This window comes from Toxorhynchites rutilus, chromosome 1 (genome assembly GCF_029784135.1).
Source record: "Toxorhynchites rutilus septentrionalis strain SRP chromosome 1, ASM2978413v1, whole genome shotgun sequence".
NCBI lineage: Eukaryota > Metazoa > Arthropoda > Insecta > Diptera > Culicidae > Toxorhynchites > Toxorhynchites rutilus.
In genome coordinates, this window is record NC_073744.1 from 76,160,002 (window position 1) to 76,179,758 (window position 19,757).

At 36.9% G+C, this 19,757-nt stretch overlaps 1 protein-coding gene across 4 annotated transcripts; it reads right to left on the reverse strand.

Moving 5' to 3' along the window:
• Positions 1 to 1,173: 1,173 nt before the first annotated feature.
• Positions 1,174 to 18,551, reverse strand: LOC129762157 (LIM and senescent cell antigen-like-containing domain protein 1). 4 transcript variants are annotated; one of them, XM_055760160.1, is made up of 7 exons: positions 18,117 to 18,551; positions 17,872 to 17,935; positions 2,727 to 2,843; positions 2,356 to 2,661; positions 2,035 to 2,293; positions 1,831 to 1,972; positions 1,174 to 1,763 (listed from the first exon to the last, which is right to left on the reverse strand). In XM_055760160.1, the coding sequence occupies exons 2-7, from the start codon at positions 17,886 to 17,888 to the stop codon at positions 1,564 to 1,566; spliced, it is 1,041 nt and encodes a 346-aa protein (XP_055616135.1). In that variant the 5' UTR covers positions 17,889 to 17,935; positions 18,117 to 18,551; the 3' UTR covers positions 1,174 to 1,563. The 4 variants fall into 4 exon arrangements, with proteins under 4 accessions (XP_055616135.1, XP_055616136.1, XP_055616137.1 ...); XM_055760161.1 differs by lacking the exon at positions 17,872 to 17,935; XM_055760162.1 differs by lacking the exons at positions 17,872 to 17,935; positions 18,117 to 18,551 and adding an exon at positions 17,673 to 17,778.
• Positions 18,552 to 19,757: the final 1,206 nt, after the last annotated feature.

The window sequence follows — 19,757 nt, forward strand, 5'->3', positions numbered from 1 at the left end:
GATTAATTCTTGAGTTATGTAGAAATTTGTGTTTCATTTGTTTCAACTGCATTTGTATTTGCAATGCAGTTTTTCCCAGGCACCTTAGTTTTGAAGTCTGTAGTTTCATAAAATATATTGTTTTATTCATTTTCATTATAATGAATTGCTATGGAGTGCCCAAAATTATTGATGCAAAACTCTCGTAAATCTATCAGAAAATGACAGAGCAATTGTGATTACAAGAGGAAGCTTGTATCTTCGATTTCGACCATTCAGAAGGAGGTATTTCCATTTGGATAATGGTTGGGATTCTGTGATTGTTAAGCGTCAAATAAAATCGAGGGGAACTTCAATGAATTGTTTGATTCGCGTTGATCATGAAATTGGATAAACAAAAGGATTCAAATGGAAATTTCGCATTGAGTGCGACAACAGGTATGAAATATAATTTAAAGAAATTATTCTTCTGTAATTTAATCAATGTTCAATGTTTTATTCAATCAATGTAATTTGCGAAAATAATGTCAATTTTAATAACATTTCAAATTACATTCGAATGCCCCTCACAGCAAATCTTCCATTTGAATATGGCGTCGATTGTTTACGAAATTCTGCTTTTTAACTGATCCAAGAACCAGTTCTCGTCCGCCCAGTTAAAAAAAAGACCAGTTAAACCAGGACCAATTAGCGAACGATTACTGTACTTGGTTGGGATTTCTATGCCAAATAACACGCATTGAGCGCATTCTGAGTGGCAAGCTCTAGAATACGCGTGACCACAGTGCAAGTCGGAGGAAATTTCTTTGGCGAAAAATTCCCCCGACTAGATCGGAAATCGAACTTGAACCCTCGGCATGTTAGGTGTGACGCTAACCACTCGGCTACGGGAACACATTGACATTTTTCGACATAGTTTCATGACATGTATTATTTTATTCAATGTAAAAAAATGTTATGAAGCGCAAAAATCTCATCAATCCATCATGAAATTACTGAACAATGAGCATTTGAAACATTTTTTACGAAGCGATCGATTTAATTTTTCAATTTGTACCCCCAATATGTTCCCGAAAGACGTAATCCTACGTCAAAAAAAAAGTCGATAGTACTTCAAAATATACAGCAGAATCCTATCGCATAAGTATTGAGTTCTTTTCGTTCTAATTCGATTAAAATCGCATTTTTTGTGTTAATGTATCTTTACGTAAATCGAGTTAAAATTTTACACGTTTCTATGATTAGAATACAAAACAACAATGTTGTCATCGTCGTTAGCGTTAAGTATACAAGTATAATTGTAAACATATAGGTTTTGATAAATCTGTTTAGGACTTACTACCTCGAAGGCACTGAAGTTATTGCTGAACAGCTGTTAATATAACTACGATTTGGACGACGACTAAAATCGTTTCATAAAAAACAATAGAAAACATTAGAAGAAAACATTGTAAGACGTTTAAATCATCCTTTCGGATCAAATACTTCATGCACTTCGACTGATAGCTTCGTTTTTCGTCAGACGATAAAAAACATTTCCGTTTCCAAATATCAAATTAAATAATGGATTCTGAATGCCACTGCTCAATTGACATTTTTCTTTAGAGTATTCTCGTGAGCCATGCGCAAACGGCGCCGCAGTTCGCCGGGGAAGCGCTCATAACACTTCTTGCACACTGGCTTCTCGTCGTATTCGTAAAATTTCGATTTTTGGTCCATTTTATTGTCGCAAATTGAACACGAAAAATGATGCACACACCAGGCCTTATTCAGAGCGGTGAATACTAGCAAGACATGAGCGTTAAGTAAATTTTTAGAAGATTTTCAAAAAACAAAACATGGGATGCTTACCATCTCCAGCGATGACTTGGTTACAGACGAAGCAGAGGTTCCCAAACAGCTGATGATAATGTGTTTCGCAATAAGCCAATCCGCGCTTCTCATAGTGACGATGTCCCAAGAAAGGCTTCTCACATTTGGCACAAACAAAGTGCTGAAACAATAGTAACAATTGTAACGATTGCAGTAGTTTTTTGTTCTCAGTTTATAAAATACCTCGACATGCCAATGTTTCCCCAGAGCGGTGACGACACGTTCCTCAATCGGGCGCCTACATGCGCCACAAATTGGAATACCCATTCGGTCATGACATCGTAAGCAGTAAAGTTCATTCATATCGTTTGCAGCGTAGCCGGTGCGGTTCTTGACTTCTCTGGCCGACGAGTCCAGCTCAACTCCACAAGAAGTACAGTTAAAATGGTATCCATGATAAACTTCGCCACGGAAACGTAATGGATTCTCATCAATTACACCACTACCAATTGAAGCTTAGGATCAGAACAAGCACTAATGATGAGATCCCAAATCAATACTTACTGGCACTTCTTGCAGATATGTTTCCCCAATCCAACTTCCTTCTCCTTTCGGTTGCAGTCATGGCAGAGGGCACGGTTCTGATATCGTAGAAAGCCGGAATCAGCCAGCGGAACGTTACACCGCTCACAAGTGAAACACTCCGGATGCCAGTTTGCGGCCATCGCTTTGATGACTCGACCGATCACGAAATCGTTACACTTATTGCAGCATGGCGCGAACAAGATGTGGAAATCCTTCTCGCAGTACTTGCGACCCTCAAACTCGTAGAAGATTCCATCTTGGAACTGTCGGAAGCACTGAGCACACCTGTGAAACAGCAAATACTCGTTCATAAAATTTTATTTTCGGATTCCAAAATATGATGTAGTTACACGAAACATTGGGTGTGCCACAATTGTCCGTTTGAATTGACAATCCTCTCGTGAGGCTCAAAACCTTCGTCGCATCGAGTGCAGATCATTGATGTGAGCGACATGTTTGCCGAGACTCTGAAACAAAAAAATAAGAGGGTTTAGTTGCGTGACTAGCGATACCCAGAGTCCAAGTCCATATAATCCTTTGATGATTATAATCAACGGCGTCAATCATTATGTTTATGTAATTACTTATGTATAAATTATTCTGTTATTTGCTATGTTTTATATACTCCAAATAGGCTTATGAATTCACCTGTGAAAGAATGAATTTATAAAAAATTAAATTTGTGTTACGCTTCGCTGTGCTGCGAAGTCGAAGTGACGAGTTCTTCTTCTTCTTCTTTTTGGCTTTAAGAGAGTTTAAACTTTTCAGTTCATTCACCTCTAAGAAGTGACAAGTTCGATTTTCCAAAACCATTCACTGCAATTTTGACTGATATGTTTGTCAGACAAAGTTTGCTGCTGGACTGATCGAAAGATCTGTGACAACTGCAGTGAGATAAACATTCACACGAACGTTCATGGGTCTAACTGCAGATCTGTTCATTGATTGATCTTCTAATTGAGCCGTTACAAATTCCTATCAATATAAATTTCATAGTGCTTCTACCAAAACTCGTCATTATAATATCAAATCAGACACAATTTTCGTTCAAGATTTTTCAATCACTTGCAAATAACATGTTTCTCCTATACATGAAATAGATGTTTGATACAGAATCTCTATATATATAAATGTTCTGCGTCAAAAACTCGAAAAGCACGGAACCAATTAGACTCAAAGTTGTACACAATATACAATCCACTTCAAGGAGTGTTGTTACGGCATAAAAAATTGGAAAATTGGAAGAAAAATGATTTTATATATGACCAGAGTGCGTTTCTGAAATTGAGCTTCTAATGAAAATCGACTGTTCAGTAATGAATATGTGTCCTATGTGATGGAAACATCTTTCTTCCACGTGTTTGACAAAATCATGAACTGAAATTGTGTTTTGAAGTGATTTAAAATTTATCGATTTCCCTCATCTATCTCTATATATATATATATATATAAATTTTCTGTTCGTTTGTGTGTGCGTTAAAAACTCGAAAAGTACGGATCCGATTGAGCTCAAACTATGATACAATATACAAAACAACCAAACACATCTAGGATTGTTGTTACAACATAAAGAAATGAAAAATTCAACTCAACCATGCCACCACAATGTGCCACAGCAAAGCGGGGCAGGGTACAGCTAGTGTATAATAAAATGGTGACATATCAAATCGGAGGTTCCTTCCTCGAATTTTTCGCTTACCCATTTGCTTGATTTGTTCTCGAGTTATGCAGAAATTTGTGTTTCATTTATATGGCAGCCCCCTTTAGAGAGGTGGAGGATCGTCGAACCACCAGAAAACGTTTTGTGCCCTCTAAAACCCCCACATGCTTAATTTCCATTTGCTTGATTAGTTTTGCTGTATTTTTTCTTTTCTCTCTTGATACATCTAATTTGAATACAATCAAATGAAAAAAAAAACCGTTCACTTTTTGAGCATGCATCCTTTAAAAGAATAAGATGAGATGACGTGGAAGAATCCGGAACCACATTCTGTTCAAAAATGTACACAAGAAATACGATGAAAGTCATTACTACCATTTCTTCTGTTTATTCAATTGAGCAGAATAAGACAAAAAGTCATCATGTATCATTTTAAACACAAGTCTAACTTGATATCTACATAAATATAAGCCTAAGTTAAATAAATCTATGACTACAGAAATATAATATATTATAGATAAAAATAGCATTTTCTCCTTCATTGTCACGTTGTCCGAAACATTGTTTGTAGAGGGTTGTAATAATTTTATAGCCAGGTGATGTATATTGAGTATCCTAGCAATAGGAAATTCGTGTAGCTGCTGTAGTGATTTGATCTCAGTGGGTGCTAAGTTCTGCTTATGTATAGGTAAGGAAAAGGAGAATGGGCATGTGCATTCGAGGAAGTGTAGCGGGTTTCTTAGGAAGACATATATGGGGAGCATAATCTGATATGCGTGAGTATACCCTTTCGATCTTCTGAATCAGCAGCCAGTTAAATTCATCAATTGCATTTTTTACATAACCAAACAACATGCTCGATATTATGACATCCTGGACCACAATTACATAAATTGTTGGTTGCAAGACCTACACGATAAAAACGTGAATTGAGCACGATTTGATTGAGCAACATACAATACAATAACTGATGAATACCTATTATCGATAAATGGAGAATAATTCATTATACGCACCAACTCACAACAAAATTGTGTTCTAAAAACATCTCTGATTTTGAATATGTATTTCTTGACCGATTCAGACAACCGACATGTTAAATTGAAGCTTCAAGGCTTCAAATCCGATATATCGATCATCTGAATCGGTCCAGTAGTTCAAATATTATTATTATGGTTTTGTGAAAAAAGTCATTTTTTTAAAAAGGAGCAAAAATTGATTTTTCAATGATATTTATTTTTTGGTTTTTTTTTTATATTTTTTAATGATAATAATTTCTAAATTTCCCTACCTTTCATTCATTAACCAATATTTTGTAGATCTTAAGTTTTAAATTAAGATTTTTCGAAAACAAGTTAAAAAAAGAACTTAAAATTACAGAAAAATTCTCATACAAAATCCATCAAATTGTAGTCAAAGAATGCAATATAGGAAATCATTTATCTTTTCATTAAAAATGCTGGAAAACAATATTTCGAAAATTAAAACTTATTTTCATCGAAAACATGTTTTTTTTAATTCTGAAAAAATAGATATGAATAACCTATACAATTTTCAACAAGTCACCCATAAATCAGAAAACTTTTTCCCTGTAAAAGTTCCCATAATCCGATGTATGGACTTGTTGGAAATTGTAAGGGCTATTCATATATATTTTTTGAGAATTAAAAAAAAAGTTTTTGAGAAAAATTATTTTAATTTTTAAAATATTTTTTTTTCAGCGAATTTAAAAAGAACTGGTATTTTTTATGAAAATTTAAATAATTTCCTGCATTTAATCCTTTGCTCAGAATTTGTAAGCATTATAGTTTTTTTTGTAAAAAATCAAGAATTTTTTTGGTCCTTTTCAAAAAGCAGTCTAATTTTTTTTTTAATATTTCAAGTATGCAAAGGTGCTTAAAAGATTCATGTGTGTAAACCCACAACGTTTCACTGCTATCTGAGATGGCGCTGCCTTTTGGCGGGTTCGTCACTTTACTCCAACATTTCGGGAGCATATCGGGAGTGAGAATTGAACTCGTGACCTTTAGCGTGAGAGGTGCGGATGTTACCACTACGCCAGATCGCCTCAATTATAATTATGCGTTGCCAAAGGTAGATTGTAGCGGCAAAGGAATGTGAAATAGAAGGTGGTAGTGGAACAAATATGCAATTGCCTATAGCCGAGTTTGTGTCAACTGCTGTTATACAAAGAAGAAGAAGTACATTCGCGATAAATACTTAGTACAGTGTGTGCATTATCATGATAAAACAAGTTGCATCATATGTGTATTATTCTTGCGAATGCAGGAATAATCCATCAATCAACCAGCATCAACTATTTCATCAAGGCTACGCAAAGTACTCCAAAGGGACACCAAAATAAATAAATAAGTCTTGCATTTCCGCCAAAACTTTATTCGTGATATCATTATCAGACACACTCTTTGTTCAAGATTTTACCCACATTACACAAAACATATATTAGAGCCTATTTTCACATATAATTTTGACGTAGGACTACGTCTAACCGGAAGATATAGGGGGTGAAATGGAAATCTAGGCACTGAACAAGTAGGAAAAAATGCAAGATTTGGAACGCTTATAACTCGAGCATTTCTCAATAGATCGCAAAGGTTTTTGCATCAATTGATAGGAAATATATCTACGCATCTATCATAACGAATAACATTGCATTTTTCTTGAGATAAATAATTGAATAATTGTCAAATATCAAGCATTGTCAAAATGCACTATGTGTCCATTTTTGATTGGTCCATTTTGTGCTCCTCATATTGTACCGACCAAAACGGGCAACCAGAGCAGCAGCGAAATAGAATGAAGCACGATTGGAAAGGAAAAAGAAAAAATGAACGAAACATTGGTCGCAGTCTCACACATGCGTAATTCTCGAGCCAGCCAGTCAGCTTAAAAATCCCCGCTCCGCTGCCGTAACGATCATTCTTTGTGTGGACACCGACTGGACAACATCGTTGCTGGACGAGCTGGACGGCGAGGGATCGAGTGCCTTTCTCAAGGCAAGAGGGCGGAGGTGGTAGCGCTGGAGTAGAGTAATAGAGTAGAGTAGAGTTTTCAAAGGGCCTTTCTCAAGGCTAGAGACGAATGAACTGCAAAAGTTTAAAGTCTCTATAATACAAGACCTTCCTTCCTTCCGTAACGATCATTCTCATTCAAACCGTACACCACATCAGTTCGCATCACAACACATCAACAAACCAACCCAAGCAGCCATGTCTGGACATGGCAAAGGAGGAAAAGTGAAGGGAAAGGTATAATCCCGCTCGAATCGCGTTGGTCTGGAGTTCCCCGCAAGGGTAGCTAAGCCGAGCGCGTTAGTACCAGTGCACCAGTCCACCTAGTCGGCGTTATATAGTTTCGGCCGCCGAAGTGATCGAGTTAGCTGGCAAAGCTGCTCGCGACGATAAGAAAACCCGCATTCGGAACAGAACAAATTCGGTTCGGTGGACATCAAGACAACAGGCAGTTGCAGCGAGTGGCGAGTGGCAAACGCAATCGCAAAACGGCATCAGGTAGCAGAAGAAAAACGTTTGTTCTTTATACAAACTGCTTTGGTGGCAAATCCAGAACAAGGCGGCATCGAGGGCGCTCGAAATGGTTTTTTTCAAAACCACGAGTACTAAGTTTTCTAAATTGGAACCATTCCATAAAACACGGCGCTTTTCAGGGCCATTAAACCTTCCAAAAAAGAGTTTAGGAAATACAGTTCAATGCTTTCTAAAACATTATCCAAAATAATAATAAAACACAAATTGATTTTTTCATAATTTGTTTGCCAGGATATGATGAGTATGTGAATTTGGCAGTTGTTCTGAGCTTATTGATTTTCACCAATTCTTAAATTGCGCTAGAGTATAAAGCACGCGGACCCCAAAAAAATATCTTATTTTCTTTCAAACCGTAAACCCGTGTGGTTGTACGGCATCGGCATCGTGGACGTAACAAAGGAGGACAAGTTAAGGGAAAGGCAAAGTCTCACTCGAACCGTGCAGATCTCCAGTTCCCTGTTGGCCGCATTCACTGATTGCTCCGCAAGGGTAACTAGGCCGAACGGATTGGTGCCGGAGCACCAGTATACCTAACAGCGATTATAGAGTTTCGGCCGTCGGAGTGCTCGAGTTGGCTGCTGCTCACGACAATCAGAAAACACGCATCAAGAACAGAGCAGCTTCGGTTCGGCAAGGCAACAATTAGTTTCAGTGAGTGGCAAAGTCGCATTAAATGTAATTTACTGAACAATATGTCACAAGCTGGATGGGAAGAAATTTTCCAACTGTGAAAGCTGTGGCGAGTGGCAAACGTAATAGCTAAACAGGAAGGTTTAACCGAACAAGATGGGAATATCGAGTGATAACAAAAACACAACACCAAAGGTTCTTTTCAGAACCATCAACATATTCATAAAGAGTAAACAGTAAACTAATCCATTTTTCAGGTAGATAGGTAGGTATTCACGTAGGAGAAGAAAATAAAACAATATATTTAAAATATATATTTAACAAAAGCTGTCCCCTTTGTATAGTCCTACGTCACTTCGGTTATGTCCCCGACATTACCCACCCGTCTTTTTTTTTGTTTTAAAAGCGTGTTTCTTTCATCCGAAAATTCATTGCCATTTTCCCTTCACAAAAATGGAGCATGAAATTCAATGACATCTGTGTCCAATTGTGTGGCACATTTGCACAACCCGATTGGACTTGAGTCGAACGGGTTACAGAATCCAATATTGCGATCCGTTCGGGTAATTCTGACTCGAGCAGATTTAAGAATACAGGAGAGTAGTTGATCAGTAGATGGATATGGGATTTCCGAGGGAATTACACTATCGATTCTCTAAAGGCGTATTTTGACGATTAATCAAACCAAAGAACGTAAGTATGAGGTAATTCTAGCATTTGCCATCCAGCACCGTGTGGGACCGAATACGTGTAATGTGGTAATGGAGCACATTAGAGACTTAATTTCTGTTTAAACACATGTGCTGTAATGTCCAGACATTGCATTCGTTTTGGTCTGGCTGAAGGCTGTATCGGTGGTGCTCATGATAGCGTCTCGTAAATGAATATATTATTTCTCACGCTCCTTCTGTTGCTTGTGTCAAAGGAACCGCAGTCGTTCACTCTCTGCCTTTGCGAATATTTCGACCATAAATTGTTGACACAGCTCACTACATCGGATAATGGCATTGTCCTCATTGCGTCAAATTTGCTTGTTTGCTTCGTCTCCTCTAACCATATGTTCATAAAAAATAATTATGTTCATAAATGAAATTTCTCCTGTGGTCACATATATTTTAGAACTTAAAATAAATTCAAGGCGTGTTTCTTGGCATAGAAATCCAGATTATTGTTTCTTCTTTGAAACACAATTGCTTGTCACTGTGCAGTCGTCTACCATAATTCCAGCTAAGTTTTCAAGAACATGCACATTGGATCTGCACACGAGCTCTCCAGTTGATGCTTTATTAGAATTGAGGACCAGTGTTGCTAATGGTCACCATCGTATGACTGTTCATGGAGACGTATGTGCTGTGTCATTAATGAACATCATAAAATGAACAGTCAAACAACCGTCGAACTAAAAATGTCATATGACATTTCGGCTTTTTTTCGTCCTATATATATATATATATATATATATATATATATATATATATATATATATATATATATAGATATCCATCGCCCCGTAATTAAACAACAGTGTTCACGGGGAACGTTACCGTTACGTTCATTCAACACATTCGCACTTGATAGGGGAGAGTTCGACGGTTGCTTTGATATAGCAATCCGTCTGAATACCATCCATCGTGTATGGATGTGTGAGTGAGCAGGTGGATGTATATGTGCAGCTACGCTTGAATGCAGAATAAAGGGAGAAAAAGAATGCACACCACTGCAGTTTTAATGTCAAATGACATTAAAACTACAGTCATATTAGCCGGAATTGAGGGATGGTTATGAGCACGAATGGTAGAATGGAAATAGCATATTTTCATCGCTCTTCTGGGTACGGTCGACAGAAAGAGAAAACATATAAACGTTTAATTGATAGTCATGTTTGCGGCTGTGCGTTTATTTCTGATGTGACTGTTAGAACCGAGCAATGCATTCTTGGTTACATTCGCTATACATATTGAGCCGTAACTCTTGAGCAAGGGCAGTAGGTGATGGTTGAGAGAAATGTCGACCGTTTACAACACTGTTGAGGACAATAGCGTGATTGTGATTGTGCAATCCGAGCATGTGTGATTTAAAAATTTCAATGATCCATTGTGTTCATTCAGAATGGCTTCCTGCTCGCCGACGATGCGCCAGGCTTTAGGCGAATTAAGGTTACTGTGTGAAGGCACATGTGTGAATGAATGTTCGATGAAGCGGAGGTAGCGGCATCTATCATTTAACAACGCAAATGAATTCGTTCTTTTTGAAAAACGAATGACGGTTAAATTATTTGGATATTGTTTGTACAAAAATATTAAAATCGTGAGGAAAATAGAGAATTGGGGATAAAAACCTGGGATTATATATATTCTGAAGCCAAATTTAAGAAAAAAAATGCAAAAAAAAATATTTGTAACTTGTGAACTGCTGAACCGATTCAGATGATCGACATATCAAATAAAGGCCAATCACCTTTTTGAAAAAATACTACATCTGCAGAAAATTCGAATTCTGTTCTCGTTATTATTGATTGTATTCGTTTTTTATTGTTTTCATAGTCTCGGGACCTGGGCGCTATATTTTTTATATTTTTTCTGAAAAGTTGAGGATTTTTCACATAACATATGTCGAAACCAGAAAGGCTTATTTTTCGTTTTTGAGTTATGATAGAAAAGACCAAGTGATTGGCTATATTTTGATATGTCGGTCATCTGAATCGGTCTAATAGTTCAAAAGTATGATTTTTTTGAAAAAAGTCATTTTTGGAAAAAGAGGAAAAAGTTTATTTTTCCGACAACACTAAAAACGAAATGGTCACCCTAATGAAAAAATAAAAAAATACGGGACAAATGCTTTGCGATAAAGAACAAAACTACCAATTTTCACGAAAATCTGAGAACCGCTATATCGGTGTGGAATGGAATGGCTGTATATAGAGATTTATTTATTCTGAATCACCTCAATCAAATTCCATGGAAACATTTTATCAGACGCTGTAGAGTAAGTCAACAAAACGCACTTCAAACCAATTAAGCATAAAGCGAGCATGTTTACACCATCGTGACACTTTGTTTTCCAACTAATACACGAAATTATATTCTTTTCATATAAAATATGCAGGCTCGTAAAACTAAATTCATCAACACTAACCCAATAACCTGCACGTCAGATCGCCCAATCTGATCCTTAAGCTCCATCTTCTTTCGAACCGGAGTTGAACTCGCAATGGGCAAATTTTGATATCTTCCACTTTGGCCCGTCGTATACTGTTCTACCACCGATGGAAAGTGCTGCTGGATGCATTCAAATTGTACACTTTTCAAATCACGCACAATATTATCCTCCGCCGCATTTCTATTACTGACGGGAAATTCACAACGCTGATTCACATCGGCCAATCGTAGCTGACTAAACTCGCGAAACGTGTCATCGGGTCGTCTATATTGAGTGTTACCCACGCCCGCGTTTCTACCAATGTTGCCGTTAACTGCCGCACCGTTCACGTGCAGTGTGTTCCTTATCGGACCCGATGTGTTTTGATAAAGCCTTTCCTCCGTGTGGCCCATTTGCCTCATTTGAAAGGCTTGTTCTGATGGGTGAATGTTTGCGTAAGTGTTTGCGATGCCCATGTGCTGCTGCTCTACATTTGAGGTCACAGTCCCGTTAAGTAGGTTCTCCCGCGACGTAGTTCTGCGCTTGTACAAATTAGAATCCTCGAGTGGTTTCAACTTTAATCGACTCATTCTCCGCACAATAAACAATACTGTTTTGATCTCGAACGTATCAGCGACAAACGACGACTGCTGGCTCTGTAAGCCTTTTCAAGGAATACTCCCTTGCGCAATTTAAAAACCGGTCACAATCAAGAATCCCAATCATCTGCAGCGCATGTTAATTTCCCCAACATTCACACTGAGTCACAGTGTTAGGTAAACAGTGGTTAAACAGCAGCATTTGCTGGTTCATCATTAGGCTTGTAAATAGTCCAACAGGTGTGTATCCTATAGCCAAAATTTCCCTGATATCACAAATCACCAGTCGATCGGTAGCTGTAGTATCCGCGCCGCGTTCCAAACACTAACGGTGACTGTAGAGGACTGAATCTGATGTTTCTCACGTTACATCTCTATACCCTCGCCTGAAGAACTGGGCTCCTTTCCTCCTTTGCTACTTTCGCAGCAAAATGAAATTGACGATTGAATACCGGTAAGGAATTCAAGTTCAGACTAATAAGGTAAACATGAAACCTCTGTCGCTGTACATGTTTTGCAAAACGCAGCCCTCATTCCATCACATACGTCCAGATTCGAAAGAACTGTTTGGGAAGACACTTCTGCAATAGTATGCATTTGCGACACACGGATAATAACGGAATTTGTTGCGCTATAAATGGTATGATAGAAGACGAGTGCGCTTACGAAGTATTCAACAGCATCGGGGAAGATTCACGTGTAGATAGCACAAAAAGCAAAAATGATATGGGGGAGCGAAAACACCTTGAAATGTGATAGATGAGCCTCCGCTCATCAAATTCCGAAGTAATTGTGGCTTTTTTCACAATAGCTCATTCGAGTGATGCCACTATCTTGGTAGAATTTTGATGAAATGAAAAAATTAAGAAGTTATTAGGTGTACCGGTTAGTTTCCTCGGTTTAATAACAGATGGCGTAACTTGATTATCATTCCAGTGAATCAAATTTCTAGACATTCGTTGGAGAGCTACTGTCATTGCGCGTCTTTTTCACTATCCGTGTTAGGCAAACATAGCTCAGTGGGAAAAAAAACCACCGACTTGCATTTATATTTGCAAAGCGGATTTCGACAGTTACATCGATTTTGAAGTCTGTGTTGGGGAAACCGTAAATCGGACCAACCAAAACTCGGCAATTAAAGCGTTTAGATAACGCTTGACATTTTACAGTTATTCAACTGTTCATCACATGAAAAATAATATTTTATTAATTGTGATAGACGCGTAGAAATATTTATCAATTGATGCAAACATCTTTTCGATCTGTTAAAGAATGTTTGAGTCATAAGCATTCGAAATACGGGTAGGGTTTGCACACAAATCGACAGAACAAATGTATGAGAAAAAAAGGAAGTTCTTCCAGTTTTCATGAATTCAAATCGTTTAGAGATTAGCGAAATGTAATGTATAGCACTTCAAACACATCTTAGACAATTTCCGATTTGAGTGGTATGCAAATCATGAGAATTCGTTCATAGTGAAAATAGTTATTAACGTTAACTTTATTTCATAAAAACGTGACCGTGATTTGGCACCCTTCCTGAAAGACGTAGTTCTACGTCAAAAACGAAGAAACTATTTCTCGAATAGGCGGAATTGCTGCGATAGGGTGGATCGTGATCCTTTTCAATGGAATCTACTTGAAGTTTTTAAGTTAATTGTGTTCGAAGAAAAGTTAAAAAAACTTCAAATTTCAAAAAAAAATCTGAATCAAAAACCGTAAGACCTACAGAATTTTGGTCAGAGGAAGAACTATAGGAGATTATTAAGGCTTTCATTAAAAAACCAAAACCGTCTTTGGAAAAATAAGACTTTGCAATAAATTATAAAAAAAATGTTTTTTCAATTCAAATTCATTTTTCTTAAAAACACATTTTTTCTTAGAAACACATTTTTTTGAAAAACCGAAAATTATATGAATAGTCCATACAATTACCAACAAGTCACCCATACATCGTAGGAAGGGCACTGTTACAGGGAAAGAGTTTTCTTAACAACAACTTTTGCATGTTTTTTTTGAAAATTTACTACGAATGTTCTAATCGCAACATTTTTGTGTGTATATTATCGCGATTGAAATTTTCTGCAAACTTTTTACTATTTAGAAACATTTCAAGAACATGTCAAACGAGAGAATTCACACACAAGTTTGTTACGAGTAAAACATTATTTTTTCAGGAGTCTCCGTACAAAAATACCGTATATTCAGAAACTGTAAGAGATTGTTGACGCCTCCGACAAAAGTTCATATTTTAATAAGATCTATAACTTTGTCAAATGCACTACATCACTATCTTGACTTTGAAAAAAAAATAGTATTAGTTGTAATGATAGAAGTACCGGTGATGGGGGTGAAAATGGGTCAAAAAAGGTAGTTTTTGTTTCTGTTGAATAACTCTTTTTCTGAAGGGAAGGGAAACATCATGAGAAAAGTTGGCTTCGTCTTCTTATTGATTTTATTCATCAACCTTACTCAAACAGCAATACAATAAAGTAATATAAGCTACGTTTTATTATGCTTCGATATAACGTACAATTCGATACAACGTACAATTTTGAAAGAAAAATGTACGTTATATCGAAGTTACCCTGTATTTCGGTACGACTCATAGTTTTTGAGATATAAATTATCAAAGATTTCTCTTACTAAAATCGATACGCCCTTTTCAAAAGTTACGCTTGAGTCAAAAAATTCCCAAATGCTGTGAAAAACTCATATTTCCTCCAACCCAAACGGAATACACACTTTCATTGGAACCAAAAAAAAACTGCATTTTTAGGACGATTTCATTTGGATTTGCTGTTTTGGAAAAAAAATCAGTGTACCTATATAAATTAATCTGGTATGAAGCTTGACTTTTATGAATAATAATCGGAATCTGGTATACTCTTGTTCTCAGCTCTGTCTTATTAGTTTGAATGGTGATAGAATAATATCTTCGATAACTCATAGCAAACTCGAACCTCCACCTCAAGATCTGTATAATCTGAGCGTTTTTAATTCAAACAAATTTCTAGATTATTCCAAATGGGATTCTTTTTTTTGGATAACAGTAAATCTCGACGTTTCATGCAATTCTGGGCAATTCATTTGGCAGCAATTAAAAAAAAAACGATTTCTTGTACTCCCTTTAGTGACTCAAACTTTGACGTCTTCGTGACACTAGCAAATGAAACCCAATTGAGTTGAATTTTTACATAGGGTATTTTTTCGCGGGTATCAACATTTTGCAGGAAGTCGCGTTCGATTTCGAGATGACCATTATTATTGGCACTCTAATGTATGTTTCATGGTGATATTTTAAGCATAAGCAGTAACACCTCCTGTTGCAAATTCGTGGTCGAATTCTACATAACCATATTACTTTTAAGAAACATACAGTACTCATTTCAAGATGTTATTTTGTGTATGATACGGTTTAGAAATAAAAAATCAGCGTCTTCCGAGTTCAGAATAACAATAACCTCTCCGGACGAGTCATTGCACAGACAATTCGCTATTCGTCGGAGCAAAAACAGTTAAATTCAAATGGCAGCTTTGGGGGTCTTCGTAGTCACTTGGTTACGCGTTCGCTTACTAAGCGATCGATCGTGAGTTCAAACTCAGGGCCCTCAATTGTGACCATCTTTGTGTTGTTATAGAATCACTACGTCCACGCAACCATCATCAGCGATGGAGATCGATCCACGGTAGAACAAAGATCGATTTATCCATACAACTGTTCTGCTCTGCAAGAAACATTGGGCTGTCCTATTAATAACCCAACAATGATCAATATCAACTTTCTCCGCTGTCCGGTCTGCTGAACAATGGAACACAGAAAGATCACCCTTACGCGTAAATGGCTACTACTGTGTAATTTACCATAATGTAATGGAACAGAAAACTTTTTTTGTTATCAATACCTTCAAACATTCACGTTTTCTTACTAAGCGCAAGTTTATGAGTCCAATCGCAGAACTGTTCATTGATAGATCTTCTAATCGAACCCGTTGAATTTACCTGTTACTAAAAAATTCCTAGTAATTCTACCAAAACTCATCATAATAATATCAGATTATTTTCAGACACAATTCTCGTTCAAGATTTTTCAACCACTTGCAAAAAAACATGTATCTCCGTTACATGGAATAAATGTTTGATACAAAAAATATGATGAAGATGAAGAATATGATATGATGAATGAAGACTGACCCCTCCCCTCTTCACCCCCCAGAGAGGGGGGAGGAGTATCTAACCACCATAGAATCATTTATTGCACCCTTAAACCTCCAGATGCCTAATTAAGTTGCATTTGCTTGATTAATTCTCGAGTAATGAAGAAATTTGTGTTTCATTTATATGGCAGTCCCTCCCTTAGAGAGGGGGGAGGGGTCTCAAACTATCATGAAAACCTCCCCCGGCCCCAAAAACCCCTACATACCAATTTTCATGTCGATCGGTTCAGTAGTTCGCGAGTCCATAAGAATCAGACAGACAGAAATCCATTTATATATATATATATATATATATATATATATATATATATATATATATATATATATATATATATATATATATATATATATATATATATAGATAGATAAACGTTTGTACATGTACACGATTTAACCCTTTCGTCGCCCCGTCACCCAGATATGGGTGACACTTTCCTCGTTCAAATTGAATAGGATAAAATGAATTTGATAGAATATGCATCTAAGTGTAACTATAGGATATGTAGAAAAATAATAAAATTATAACCATATCATTACATATTTATACTATACTTTTTATTAATTTATAGTGGGGATGCTTTGTGTTTTACGAAATCCATATAATATGACTTTGGCATGTGTTCTTCTTCTTCTTCAATGGCACTAACGTTCCTAGAGGAACTTCGCCGTCTCAACGTAGTATTACTTGCGTAATTTTTATTAGTACTTAGTTGAGATTTCTATGCCAAATAACACGCCTTGCAATGCATTCTGAGTGGCAAGCTCTAGAATACGCGTGATCACAGTGCAAGTCGGAGGAAATTTCTTTGACGAAAAATTCCCCTGACCAGAACGGGAATCGAACCCGAACACCCGGCATGTTAGTTATGACGCTAACCACTCGGCCACGGGAGCACATGTGTTATTGTTGCCAATTCATCTTCAAATAAAAAAAAATATTGCTAGATCATGTAAAAGATGTCTACAAACTAAGTTTGATCTTAATAAATTAGTTTATCCGCAATTTGGGCTCCGCTAAAAACTCAGAAAAGTCACTTTGGGCGTCGAACGTGTTAAACCCGGCTCTGTTACAGCTAAAATGCTAATGAGCCTAATAAATAAACAAATGAGATAAAAAAAGGGAACTCCAGCTTTTAATTACTTGTTGTTACGACAAGCTATATGCAAGTATTTTACGTTTTCCATTCGCTATACAGTAATTGGAAACAAATATTCACGAATATGTAAAACTCATACTTTAATTTATTATTACTAAATTGAACAACGTTACTGTATCTGTACAACATACCACATTCAATCGATTAGATATGATTAATACAAATTACTGCTCTGCCTTTGTAACTTCGTTCCTCCTCTACTTCTCTCGAAGGTAAATCAAAATGAACGATATTATAAGTAATAAGCCCTCATATTACCCTCATCTTGAATAAGCGCATATTCATTAGTCGAAGTTCATTAGTTCATCCACCACGATTGGTTACTTTACCATATTATTCCATATAAGGCAAAAACACCACCGGAGCAGATGTTACAGAAGCGCAGCATCATTATTTCGCAAGCATGGTTATCCCGTCTCTATACTCAATTATATGTGTCTGCTCACTTCCTAGCACATGTCAAAGGATTAGGTTTGCTGGACGACAAGGACAAATATTACATTGGATTTTGTTTTAGTTTTAGCTTACCCTGCAACTGGGGGCATTTTTACAGATAGCAAAAACAACTGACTTTCAAAAAATGATTTCTTTTCTGAAAATATAGTAAAAAGAGAGAAAATATCACAATAATTCCATGCAGATGAATCTTCCAAAATGATTCACAGCTTGTGTGGTGCGAAAAAAACATATAATTGGGACAAGGCTTAAAACGAAGAGGCGGATGGTTGTTCACACACGGGCCTTGAAAGGAATAAATGTTTAGCACTACTTACGGCTGTTGTCTTGAAATCAACGTCTTATCTCGAAGATGCTTCCGAAGAGCTGTTTACAGTGATAACACAGTAAGGGACACAGAAATAGACAAATCAAGAAGATTCACACATTTTACTGCTCGTCTGCGTAGATAATACTTTTCGCACTTATCCAAATGAATGGAAGTAATTTTGACAGATGTTTAATGAATCGCACGCATACATCTACAATAAATAAATTTTACGCACGCCTCGTGTTGGTAAACGAATGGGTGTTCGACATGGAACGAATCAGAAGTGGTGGTATGTTGACCTGAGTAAACATCTGATGCACTAAATATCAGCAAGCAGGTCCATTTTCAAAACATGTTTTTGCGTATGAAACCATTGCATTAAGGATGTCCAAAATATTTTATGTTTATGTAGATTCACTCCCACCTCCGGCTCGTGGCACCATAATGTTATGTTTACTGTCGCCGGGTATGAATGAAATGACATCATTGCTAATATTTATTACACACACTCCCTAACTCGGTGTTTGTGTATGTTCATCCACAATTACAGTGATTTGCATCTAATTGGACATCTAGCTAATTGCAATTTCAATGATTTTCAATGATTTCCCTGTTTCAATTTGTTTTTCACATTGTGTTGTGTTTGTTAATATGTCTAATTACAGGTCATAATCGCGTCTAATGTGGTGCCTCGGTATATCCAATTAGCGGTACAATGATTTTGACTCTACTGTTTACACCAAATATTACTGACACATTTAGTAGGGATGTCCAATTGTATGAATCATCGTATTCTTAATAATTTTGTAATATAACGACATTTATTGATATTCTAGCTTGAGCTTGTGCTTGGGTAGACTGTACACTTCGTAGTTGCTCTCCCTGATTGACCTGAATCAGCAAAATTGCTCAAAGGGAGGGAGTGGCAAATTATTCTCATTGTGAAAATTTTGGTGAAATTGAGCTTTAAGTGCGATTCACATACAACATCCACGTCATGATTTGCACTGATTTATTTGTATATTGTAGTGTCGTAGCCAGAAATCGACCAGTGCAGTGCCCCGAGGGGAGGGGTAATGATTTGGAAATCGAAAAAAAAATCATCGCCTTCTTACAGCTCATGGACCAAAATATTATTCAAATGGTCAAGTCCAACTACAAGCAAAAGATTATACGTGAGCTTCTTGGATGTCAAGGAGAGTTCGATGACATTGTTGAGCGATTCAACATTAGAGATGCTATGTTGTGGGTAGCCGAGGCTTGGAACGATGTACCGGCTGATTCCATTGTCAAGTCATAAAGAATGCTGATATCCCGTGATGATGATGATGATGATGGTCCCGCCACCTTCCCCTATAGAGGTTTGAGCAAGATGAGTTATCTAGAAGATAATATTTTTTTCCTCAGCTTTGAAATCAGTTTAACAAAAAAAAAAACGAACTCATCTTACTTACAGTTATAAATTCAAAAAAATATTTTATCACATAATCAAAAGAGATGCCAATAATCAGTCTTGTCCGCCACAGAGCCGATACGGTCCCGACAAGGCCGTTGCAGCCAATTGGTCCACCAGAGCACAAGTCCAACCGCCAGCCTAGTTTTGGATAGACAATGAGTATTCCCATCCAGAGATGTCGAGAAATTTTCC